Source organism: Zingiber officinale, chromosome 9A (genome assembly GCF_018446385.1).
Source record: "Zingiber officinale cultivar Zhangliang chromosome 9A, Zo_v1.1, whole genome shotgun sequence".
In the NCBI taxonomy this organism is placed as follows: domain Eukaryota; kingdom Viridiplantae; phylum Streptophyta; class Magnoliopsida; order Zingiberales; family Zingiberaceae; genus Zingiber; species Zingiber officinale.
In genome coordinates, this window is record NC_056002.1 from 21,780,969 (window position 1) to 21,792,949 (window position 11,981).

Consider the following 11,981-nt stretch of genomic DNA (forward strand, 5'->3'; position numbering starts at 1 on the left):
AGTAAATATCGTGTGCCTCATTTTTATGATTTACTTTCTGCTTACTTTATTTTATAAGTGTTAGTTTAAGAGTTCGAGAAGGGTTGGTTTTGTTTTTGTGTTTGCAGGCTATTCAACCCTCCTTCTAGCCGGCCCAACGGTCCTACACGCCCTCACCTACTCCTCTCAGGAGAAATTACCTTTTGTCAGACTGGTCCTCCAGACCGTCTGAAATTTTGCTTAGCATTCGAGATTTCAAGACTTCATGCTGAACATCTGCTCCACGACCCGTCCAGACTTTCACCTGGTCCGCGACCCCCAGGATTTTTACCCAGAGTCCCCGACTCTAGGATTTTGCCCAAAGTCCTCGACCCGCCAAGACTTCGCCCAGTCCTCCAGACCCGGACTTCGTTGCCTAACCGTAGCTAGAATTTTTCATAACCTAGGGTTACCACCCCTATGACCTAGGATTACCTTCCCTTAGGATTTTTTTCCCTTAGGATTTTCCACCTGCCTAGAATCCACTAAGACTTTTTTGCCTAAGAATACTTAGGATTTTCCTGCAAGTTCAATCACACTTGTTAGACAACAAGTAACTTTAACTTTAAACCTTTTGTCATTATCAAAATACAGGTTTGAATCATCTGGTACTCCCTGCACTAACATGCGGTACTTTACTATTGAATACGCTCATTGCTACAATTTTTTACTATTCTCCATGGAATTGAGGACTGACTTAAGCGTCGGAGGGCTAACGCCAAGAACTCCTCCTTGACCCGGCACAACCGCTCTTAATTTTACAGGATAGTGAGGAGTCTTCATTTAGTCAATCATAAAATCATATTTCTAGTCTACCGTCTTCTTCACACTTTATAGGATGAGTCAGTTTCTCCAATATAGAGTTTGATGAGTTTATTGTAGAGATGGGATACTTGACGTGAAGATATAATGGATAAAACTAAACATATTGTGGAAGAAAATAACTTTATATGCATTTTATCATGGGTATTAATTTACTTTTTTCAAACTGTGATAATGATTAGTAGTATCTACTAACATATATCTAGTGAAGTACCGGGGGAAAAGCAAGCTAAAATGACCCCATCCATGGTAGACAAATTACTTCAAGAGACAAGTTATTGTTGGATCGTAGCGTTCGCTAGAGGGGGGGGTGTGAATAGCGATTAAAAACAAATCGTAGCGAGTACGCAGCGGAAATAGAAAGCAATGCTAACACAGATCAATTTTACTTGGTTCGGAGTCTTTGTCGACTTCTACTCGAAGGCCCGCACTCGTTGAGTGCTTTCGTTGGGCAATCACTAATAGTTCTTAAATAGAATTACAATATCAAGTACAAGAACTATTAAAAGATAATATCGACAACAATAAGAAAGAACACTTGAATCGCAGGTCGTCGGAAGAGCTTCGTAGCGTCACAGGAGCACAATAGAGCAGGGAGTAGAGATCTTGTTCTCTGAGTTATTGTTAGAGCTCCGCCTTTGACCCTCCTTATATAGGAGGCTCGGGGCGCCTGGAACCTTCAGGGTGCCTCGACCATGACGTAGCTGACCCAACCAGGAGGCTCCACGTGGCGGCAACACGAAGATGATAGAATTTGCCTCCGGACGCCTGGGTACCTCCCGGGCGCCCGGACCCAAGTTTTCCAGCAGACTCTTTCCTGCAAGAAAAATTTTAGTCCAAGACAATTATATCCTGCAATACAAATTGTTAGCACAGTTTTATAGATAAGAAAAATAGTAATTAGATTCCGTCTCTCCGAGACCGGAATCTAGTCAAGATGCGCCCGGACCCAAGTTTTCCAGCAGACTCTTTCCTGCAAGAAAAATTTTAGTCCAAGGCAATTATATCCTGCAATACAAATTGTTAGCACAGTTTTATAGATAAGAAAAATAGTAATTAGATTCCGTCTCTCCGAGACCGGAATCTAGTCAAGATCTCGACTTAGAGTTCTGAGATGGTTCTAGTCGGATCAGCGCCTAAGTTCCCTTCCCGGGAATGCGTCCTCACATTCACTCCTCTCTAGTGACTTACCTCCAATTACCTGTCAGACGTCCGGTCAGCCCTTCGACCCGTCTGGACTTCGTGTCAGCTATCCGGTCAGCCCGTCGACCTAGCTGGACTTCGTGCCAAACGTCCAGTCAACCCGTCGACCCGTTTAGACTTCGTGCCAGCTATCCGGTCGGCCCGTCGACCTAGTTGGGTTTCGTGCCAGATATCCGGTCAGTCCGTCGACCTGTCTGGACTTCTTCTGCACACTCGGTCAGAGTGTTAGATCAACAGCAAAATTAACTTAACCTATTTTGTCATTTATCAAAATCTGGGTTAGATCGTTATTGCTAACGACACCAATAATTACAATAGAAGTATATATTGTGTTTGCTTTATGCCCAATGAATAAACATTTTGGGGTGGTTCTTGGTCAATCATAATCACAATGGCTATTGAACTCAAAGGCTTACCAATGTTCAATGTTCCTAATTGAGACTACTCATGTCTTCTTTTTGAGTGGATAAGTAAATTTGACAAACATCTACTTCCTGTTATTTTTTCTCACTTCAAACTAAATATTGATCTCTTAACCATGATCCATTTGTTTCTATTTAACAAAAAATTAAATCAATAAGTATCCTAACAAAATATAACTTTTTTTAATCTTCAGCCATCCTTCAAGTGATTGTATCTTACATGACCTTGTCACGGCCAACATTCCTTAAATGTATGTACTCTTATGTTAAAAGTGTAAAAATAACCAATGTGTGTTATTCCACAGCATTGAATTTGCTCAGTACCTAAAGTCATCAGTGCTTGTCTTAGTATGCCTTCCCAGTTTGGTTAAATGTGGTTTAAAACTGCATCAAAACCAATTCTCTATTCCTATGCATTTACTAAATACAAGCAACTTAACGTTGGTTTCCACTAAGAAGTTGCTAACAACATAGGCAAAAGGTAATTCGCTCAACTTCAACACCCCCGTTATTCCGTCTCTAAGTCAACACGGATCGAGAAGATAATTTATGGGTGGCTACTAGTCTTTAGTTCAAGTGGTTAAAGCATGGAGAAAGGTAGAAAGGCATGTTCGAATACATTGAATTTCGATTCCAAGAACTCATATAGCAGTACCCTATGCCTTAACTATTGCACTACCTTAAAAGGACAAGAAGTTGCTAACAACATATGCTATGAATACATGTCAATCTCCAGCATATATCTAGTACCGATTTAATAGAACGCATGCCAATTCACATACATACAAGAATTCTCGATTGCACTTGTGGTATCCAATTTCCTCACAATTTTAATGCACCAAGTGATGACAAATCCCAACCCCTAAAGGAAAAGAAATCACGCCAATTCAAGTAAACTTTACGAAGATTAAATCCCATGCCTTAGAGCAACACATTATCCGGATTGGTTGGCTAATAGAGGACCGGTTCACGGGGAATGCATGGAGGGAACAAGGTCTGCATAGATTTCTTTCGGAGATTGGAACAGATTGGTTGGAATACTTTTCCATTAAGAAGGAATCGACAATCAACCAATTCGATTTCCCTAAAAGAAGGGGGAAACTTTTTTTTTTTAATCTCTTTCCGTTCTCTCCTAAGCATGGATTCATTCCAGTTCATCTCTTTCCAACAAGTCGCCACCACTAGTACATTATATTTGATGCAAGGGGATCAATGATCACCTATCAAAACAGTCCCAAAATTTTGAAAGTGAGTTGAACGATAGAACATTTAATATATCAAATCCAAATTCATTGGGAAATCTATTCATACGGTGGAACTGGCGGTGACTCAAATATATATTTACATCCATCACAAATAAATAGTCATCAATAATTATTTAGCGAATATCCTTGGAAGGCTCGAAGAAAACCAGTTCCTAACAAAAGAAATTGTCAATAAACGCATGATTTTAATTTTTTTTTTAAATAAGAAACTCCTCTGGTGCACATCAAACATGGTCCAGGAGTCCTCGATCGATTCCTTCATTTCTGATCAAGTAGTTAGCCAGCGACAACCAGTAGCATCGGCCCGGAAGCAGTTTTTCTCCTCACAGTTAGAAGGAACACCGATCAAGGTCGGCTTCCTTTTCATAGGCAGCGACGACGTCGACAATGGCAACGAGTTCACTCGATCGTTCTCGAGAGCTTCGTCCATGTCCATCTGCTCCCACCGGCACTCCCTGCTGCAGAAAGGAGTGTCCCCTCTGCAAAACAAAAAAGCACAATCCGAATATGTCACTCCTCGGCATATTAATTAATTAATTGATTAATTTCCTCAATCTCGATCAGTATAGTCGATTGTTTGAGCGAACCTGTACATGAAGATGTCCTCGTTCCGGGCGATGGGCTTCTTGCAGAGGAAGCAGGCGTCGAGGAAGTGGTGGCGCAGGCGGGCGGCGGGGTTGTCGCCGAAGAACCTAAGGGACGACATGGTCTTGATGGTGAGCTTAGCTTTGGGATCTCTTTGAGGGCACTGAATTTCAGTTCAGTTCAGTTGTTGAAGGTAGAGGAGGAGGCAGGTGCAGCGAGTTATATGGCCGCAAAGGGAAGGGAAACCAAGGGGTGGAAAAACTAGCAGGAAGCAAAAATCTATTGGCTGAGCTTTGGACGACCTGGGTTTAAAATAAATAAATAATGGATTCCTAACTAAAATTCTCTTTTAAAGGTAGATCCATAAATATTCTTGCACATTTTGATGTCGCAAGCTGTTTTGTAAATAAGCTTGCCATAAAATTGTATCCATTTTGTAAATCAGTTTTGGAAAGAAACAAAAAATCGCTTTGGTCAAAATTCATGACACAATGTTCTGATTTTGAAGTGATAAGTTAATTTGTATAGTAGATTGGGGTCAACTTGAATTTGTAAATATCTAAAAGGTTTATTGTAATAAAGAAGATTCACTGTGAATTAATTTGTGAGCTAGTTTACATGCATTTTACCCCATTTTGAAGTCCCAACCAGATTTATAAATCAACTCGCTATAGCTACAATTTTAACAACTTGAGTGTGTAGACACTAATAATAAACATATTAGGATATTATTTTTAAAATTTTATTTGAATTGAATATGACAGAAAATAAAAAAGGAGTATATTTTTATTTTTTTTATTAGTCAATTAGAAAAGCTGAATATTTAATGTCAATTAAAAAAAATACACTTTAATTTTGATCAAAATTGTATTATCCTGGAACAATTTTAATCAAAGTTGCACATCTTAAATTGCAGCAATTTATAATTGAGTCAAAACTACTCCATGATCGAGCAACTTTGACTAAAATTTGATAAAAACTACACTTTAGAGCGATGCATCATCTTAAAATCTTAAAGTAATTTAAATTAAAGTTACTCCAAAGTGAAAAGTAATTTTAATCTTCAAGATGACACACTGAAGGATATTTCAGAATGAAATATTATTTTGATAAATTTTAAAAAATAAACGCTCTTCTAACCATATGAATAAAAAAGGGCATTTGATTTGACTTGTGGATATTCTTTAAAGAAAATAACATTTAAAAAGATATTTTTTGGGGGGGAAATTAATTAGGAATATACATCTTTTAGTAAAATTCAACATTCGCATTTATTTTGAGTAATTTTTCTTTTACTTGTAACAATCACAACTTACTAAACTAGCTTGGTCCGTAGTTTATTATTATTATTATTATTATTTCTTCCTTGAAACAATGCAATGCCCCACCTCCAAATTGTGTTTCTTGGATTGAATCACCAGGGCAAGTTGCAAACTAGTTGAGAAACTTGCAAATTGCAAATGGCCTTTGAAGAAGAAGAATGAATAGGTGACATGAACATATAGCCATAATTTAATTAAGGCCACTTTTCAAGTGAGTAATTTCCAAGAGACAATGAGTTTGACGTTTCCTAAGGGATTGTGTCAATCAATTATATTTCATTTTAATAACTACTCTAAACTAGAAGCTCATTGAAAATTCTTTTACAAGGAGATATTAGACAAGTCGGCACTAAAATAACACCTTATTTTAAATTGTTTTATAAGGAGAAACTAGACAAACGGTTCAAATTGCATATAGTCTTCAAGTAGTTTCATGTAGCCCAGGACGTAATACAGATCGTAAACACATAATATCTTTGATGTAATGATCAGAAAATAACTTAAATTTTATCCTACCATATGTTTAACACATGTATACTTATATTTACCTTCCTCCATATCTATGGACTGTTAATGTAACAAATCTATATATTTTTTTTCCAAATAGTTTCATGTAGCTGGTACCAAATAATTATGAAAAAAGCTCAATAATATCTCTAGGCGACTAAAAGTGGGTGCGCATGTCTAAAGAAGTCGTTGCCATGATATAAATCAATTATTTGAGAATTTTCCAGGACAATGAAGAAAGATGTGCAACCTCATAGACAAACTAGTTAGTATCAAATTAATAGGAGTGCAAACCGCACAACCTTCAAAGTGTTGGCAAACTTTTCCTACACAATGAAGAATGGAAGGTTTGAATTGGACATTTCCAAATTCTAAATTCTTCTTCTCTACTGAGGGCCTGATCTTAGTATTTTATTCATGAAATGAATGAATGTCCACGGCAACATGATGTGGACTGGTCCTACGCTAAGGAGAATGCCACACCAACCAGCAAAACCACTTTCCCATTCCACTAAACCTGGTGCTAATGGATTCTTGTATAGAGAAAAGTACCATCTAAATTGTTAAAAGAAAACAAATATCACAATCACTCTCCTTCCCTCCACCCGCGCATACAGCAAAACACACAGCAAAACCAATATAAAAGGACTCACAACTAGAGTTATATTATTCCAGGATTCTCATTGTTTCTTTTCTTTAATTCACGGTGCCACCCCAATCACCATATTAAACATAAATAATTTGCTTAGAAACAATAAAAAAAATAAAAATCAAACTACCAAAATTTGGCACGCAGTTCGAGGCATCAGAAGTTTCAAATTGTATTATATTGGTTTTATTTGGATTGGACCACACCAGGGGACCAAATTGCAGTGGAAGTTTGTGACGATCGACAACATTTATTGGACCTGAAACGGCAACAGTACGGGAAATAAAGACGGCTAGGAATGCGATTCATCTTAGCTTCATTTGGGTTCTAACTCCATTAGGCTCTGTTTGCTTCAATCTTGGCCCTATCTTGCTGTCGAAGCCTTGCACCCTCGCGGTTCAGATATTCTTGAAACTTCTCCTGTGAGTTCCATGGCAATTCAGTCGTGAACATAAAATGATGTGTAATGAAGCCTTTAGCCAGCCGGGGGCTGTCCATTCGAATGGCAAGACAAGAGTGTTAAGTGTTGCTTCAAGTTATACAGTAGAGGTGACCTAAACTCTTATATCTTGCATAGAAGTTGTCTGAAACTAATTCCCAAGAAAGAGAATTATCCAGATATATAGGGCTAATTTGTTTTCCCAAAAAATGAGTGGGTCCAACTCTTATGTTAATAGAAAGTGAGAAATAGGCTTTCATTTCTTATATTTCAATGTTAATAGAAAGTGAGAAATAGGCTTTCATTTCTTATATTTCAATCAATGAGAGGAATCTACAATTAGTATTTTATCTAATAAACCATAAATACAAGTTTATACATGAGAGTGAAAAAGCAAGTGTAGTTGGCAAAGAGCTTTGTTCTTATGTTTTGTGTCATTCTAAAGGTTCAATTAACAATCACTCAAGCATATCAATTAACAATCACTCAAGCATATCAGATTATAAAATACAACTTTTATAATCAAATCACATATACATCAAAAAATAAAATACAGGATTGACCTATTCAGAATTTTTCTAGGGTTGAACATTACAAATGACACAATTCATCCCAAAATTGCCAAATAGTTGGGATCATAATTGTGAAAATTAAGATTGATACTGAAATCAGATGGTCAAAATATGTCAGTATTGATCATATTGAATTGTAGAAATGGAATAATTCAAATTAATAAAAAGATCATAAAAAGAGAAGAGGTAAATTGATATGTGAGATAACAGATGTTCTATCTTAGTATAAATGCATATTATGTTTCACTAAATATTGAAATATTAACAGCCACACGATATAAATAAAAATAGTACTTATTGAAGTTAGAATGATACTACATAATATATGATCATTAGATGAACAAAGTATCATATTACTCTTATCATCATCAGATAACTAATCAATATTATTATTTTATAAAAGCATACTTTAGAAATATTAAATAACATTAAATTATTGAAAATGTTATAACTATTAGATTATTGATAATAATATCAAACAATATAATATTATTATCCAATATTTTATGTTCTAGGGCATGGGTTAAATTGGGATTTCAAGTGGATTCTAATCAGGTATGATGAGGGTTTTGTGGCCCTTGATTATTGAGATACTATGTTTCTTCTGATTCATCATAATCTGATACTAAACAAGATACAATGAGGCAATGATGAGTCACTTGGTCTGGCCAGTGGAAAATTGAGAACAATAGCAACGGCGAAAAATTAATCAAGACAAGTTGTGAGTGATTGCAAGGCCAGCTATTTTAAGTTAGACTATAAGCAAGCGTCAAAGACTTGCCTCCTTAAATACGTTCATTATGATTCATTCTGGGAAACACAGGGAACAATAAGTTTTTCACAATCAATGTGACAACCAAATTCCCATAGATTGCACTTTTTTTCTTTTCAATTTAACCAAAATTCAAGCAATTCCATATACGTTTCTAGTTTTTAGGGAGACTAACTCATATTCAAATATTTAGTTTTTAAACTTCCCAATTACGCAAGATGGTCAATTTCTCATTTACTGATATTAATCCAACTCAAATAGTCTCTTTCGGTTTGATATCACTAATTCTGATAGACATGGTTTGAACTCACAGCTTATTGTTCGTAATTTTCATCTCTGTTACCTTAGTGAGGGTATAAATCTAACATTTTTCAAATCTGAAAGGTTTTCTTTTTGTTAAGGATGAGATCAAAAAATAGGGAACCTACTTATGGTTTGGGTTATTCTCAAGTAACCGACCTGTGGTAATTAACAAAGCATTTCACCCATGTGCATTTGACGTCATTAGCAAAATACCCATCTGCCATTACCACCCATGGTTTTGAACAGCAGTCTCTTCACTGTTTTCTCTTTCATCCTCAAATTTTCATGATAGTACATCATGTATCATGCTTATCTTGTGAATTTTCTTTGAATTAATCCAAAAATAGCGTGATTCATTGACTCTACTAGGCAACAATCCATTTTTCGCAAATCAGAAGAATGTCATGCCAAAAATAAACTCCCTCCTCCGCTTCAAGTTATCAATGCCACCTAAGCAATTGTCAAAGTACCTGAAGTAAAAAAAAGTTGACACATACACCATAGACACAATGATGTGCTTTTTCTAGAAAGCCTCTACGACACCCCATGATTGTGGCACAAACCTCCTCAGTCAACCCCTGCCCATGGTGAGGTGCTCTAGGCTTTGGGGCAGATATATCACCGTCTAATTGTCACTTGAGAAAAGGCAGCATGATGGGATTGACAACTATAACTTTCACTACATCAGATCCAACCTTGCTGATATAATCAAATACCATGTTCAACAAAGATGTGCAAGAGTGGCTGTCATCTTTTAGTCAGTTTCTCCAATATAGAGTTTGATGAGTCCATCGTGGGGAAGGGGATGATTGACGTGGAGATATAATGGATAAAAACATATTGTGGAAGAAAATAACTCTATATGGATTTAGTCCCATAAAATGACAACTTTATCTTTGGGTATTTATTTTTTTCAAACTGTGATAATGATTAGTAGTATCTACTAACATAGGGGATGGCAACAGGTCCGGGTTAGAACGGGTTTGGCCAAACCCGGGACTTGCCTTGTCCCGCGAACGTTCACGACGGGGTGGATCAGGGTTAGACTCGCCATATTTTATTTATTTATTTTTTGAAATACAAAATAAAAAATTTTAAAAATTAATTAAACATTAAATTTATTTTCATCATTTATATTACTAATATTTTGTAACCAAAAAATATTATCACAAATTAAAATCTATCAATTTTGATTCAATTAAAAATTAATTATCAATTTATATTCAATTAATAATTAATAAAAAATAAAAAATATTATACGGAGTGGGTCCGGTTAAATCCGTAACCCGCCCCGAATCCGCCTTGAGACCCGTTTAGGCGGGTCTAAACCCAAGACGGGTTTATTACGACCGAGTTTCAACCTGCCCCATTGCCATCCCTAAACATAGTGAAGTACTAGAGGAAAAGCGAGCTAAAATGGGCAAACAAATTGTAATTTGCCCTTAATAATTGAAATTGGAATTTAATATAAACTTACAAGCTTTAAACAAGATGTAAAGTGTTCTATACTTCAAGAGACAAGTTACGATAAGGTAGACGTATTGTGTTTGTTTTATGCCCAATGAATAAACATTTTGGGGTTCTTGATCAACCATAATCACAATGGCGATTGAACTGAAAGGCTTATCAATGTACCTAAGACTACTCATGTCTTCTTTTTGAGCGGATAAGTAAATTGACAAATATCTACTTCCTGTTATTTTTTCTCACCTCAAACTAAATATTGATTTCTTAACCATGATCTATTTGCTTCTAATTAACATGAAATAACATTGATAAGTATCCTGACAAGATATAATTTTTTTTATCTGTAGCCATCCCTCAAGTCATTGTATCTTACATGACCTTGTCTAACATTCCTTAAATGTATAGATTCTTATGTTAAGAGTGTAATAATCACCTCACACTGTGTTATTCCACAACATTTAATTTGCTCAGTACCTATAGTCATCACTGTTTGTCTCAGTATGCCATCCCAGTTAAGTTAAATGTGGTTAAAAACTGCATCAAACCCAATTCTCTATTCCTATGTATTTTACTATATACAAGCAACTTAACATTGGTTTCCACTAAGAAGTTGCCAACAACAGAAGCTAAGTGCAAGTCAATCTCCTGCATCTAGTAGCGATTTAACAGAATGCATGCCAATTCACATACAAGAAACTAACTTCTCGTACTTGCGGCATCCAATTTCCACACAATTTTTAAGGCATCCAATTTCCACACAATTGTTAAGGCGCCGAATAATGACAATCCCAACCCCTAAAGGGAAAGAAATCGCACCAACAAGTAAACTTTACACGAAGATTAAATTTCATACCTTAGATCAACACATTATCCGGATTGGTTGGCGAATGTAGTACCGGTTAGCAGGGAATGGAGGGAGAAAAGTATGCATATATTTCGGAGATTTGAACAGATTGGTTGGAATACAATATCTTTTCCGTTAGTTGCCTTAATGGAGGCAGAAGGAATCGACAATCAACTAACTCGATTTCCCTAAAAGAAGGGGAAAACCTACTTTTCCTTCTTTTTTCCGAACGGCATAAGAATCATTTTCCCCATATAAAAAATAGGTCGCAGCATCAATACCAACGCATTCAAATATCCAATGACTTAAAAAAAAAAAAAAGAAATAAATGACCGAAAAATAATTGAAGAACAATAAGAAAACAGCCTGCGAAAACACACCTTGCCACCGAAGACGAAAATCCCGGCGAGGCCAGCAGCGGCGACGCTTCCCCATATAACCACCGTGGACGACATCAGAGACCAGCTCCGGTAAATCATCTTTCTTCACCTGTCTCTCTCTCTCTCTCTCTCTCGCTCTCTCCAATCTCCGATCTGTTTGCAGTTCTTCTCCACTTTGCCCTCTAATGGAACCTAACCTCCTAATTGGGCCGGGCCAAACAAAGGTAGGCCCATACATTTTGGGAGACTTTTAATTTGCCAATATATTTTTTAATAAAAATAAAGTTTCACTGGATTTTTTTAAAAAAATTATGTAAATGATAAACATCTATGTATTAGCTTAAAATATTATTTTAATTTATATAATTTAAAAATCTTATATGACATTACAAGTGCAATACAAAAGTATGG

The 11,981-nt window shown here is 36.2% G+C and overlaps 1 protein-coding gene and 1 long non-coding RNA gene across 2 annotated transcripts; both read right to left on the minus strand.

Moving 5' to 3' along the window:
- Window positions 1-3,753: 3,753 nt before the first annotated feature.
- LOC122020278 (FCS-Like Zinc finger 2-like) lies at window positions 3,754-4,599 on the minus strand. Its single transcript, XM_042578146.1, has 2 exons — window positions 4,318-4,599; window positions 3,754-4,209 (listed from the first exon to the last, which is right to left on the minus strand). The coding sequence occupies exons 1-2, from the start codon at window positions 4,434-4,436 to the stop codon at window positions 3,999-4,001; spliced, it is 330 nt and encodes a 109-aa protein (XP_042434080.1). The 5' UTR covers window positions 4,437-4,599; the 3' UTR covers window positions 3,754-3,998.
- Window positions 4,600-6,784: 2,185 nt separating this feature from the next.
- On the minus strand, window positions 6,785-11,711 carry LOC122020279. The gene is made up of 2 exons (XR_006122169.1): window positions 11,571-11,711; window positions 6,785-7,213 (listed from the first exon to the last, which is right to left on the minus strand). It is a non-coding gene; the product is annotated as an uncharacterized LOC122020279 (long non-coding RNA).
- Between the last annotated feature and the right edge of the window lie 270 nt (window positions 11,712-11,981).

Bases quoted from the DNA above. Each gene is read 5' to 3' on its own strand.
- LOC122020278 (XM_042578146.1), bottom strand. From the start codon at position 4,436: ATGTCGTCCCTTAGGTTCTTCGGCGACAACCCCGCCGCCCGCCTGCGC. The intron at 4,210-4,317 runs GTTCGCTCAAAC...TTTGTTTTGCAG, and splicing joins GAGGACATCTTCATGTACAG to AGGGGACACTCCTTTCTGCA.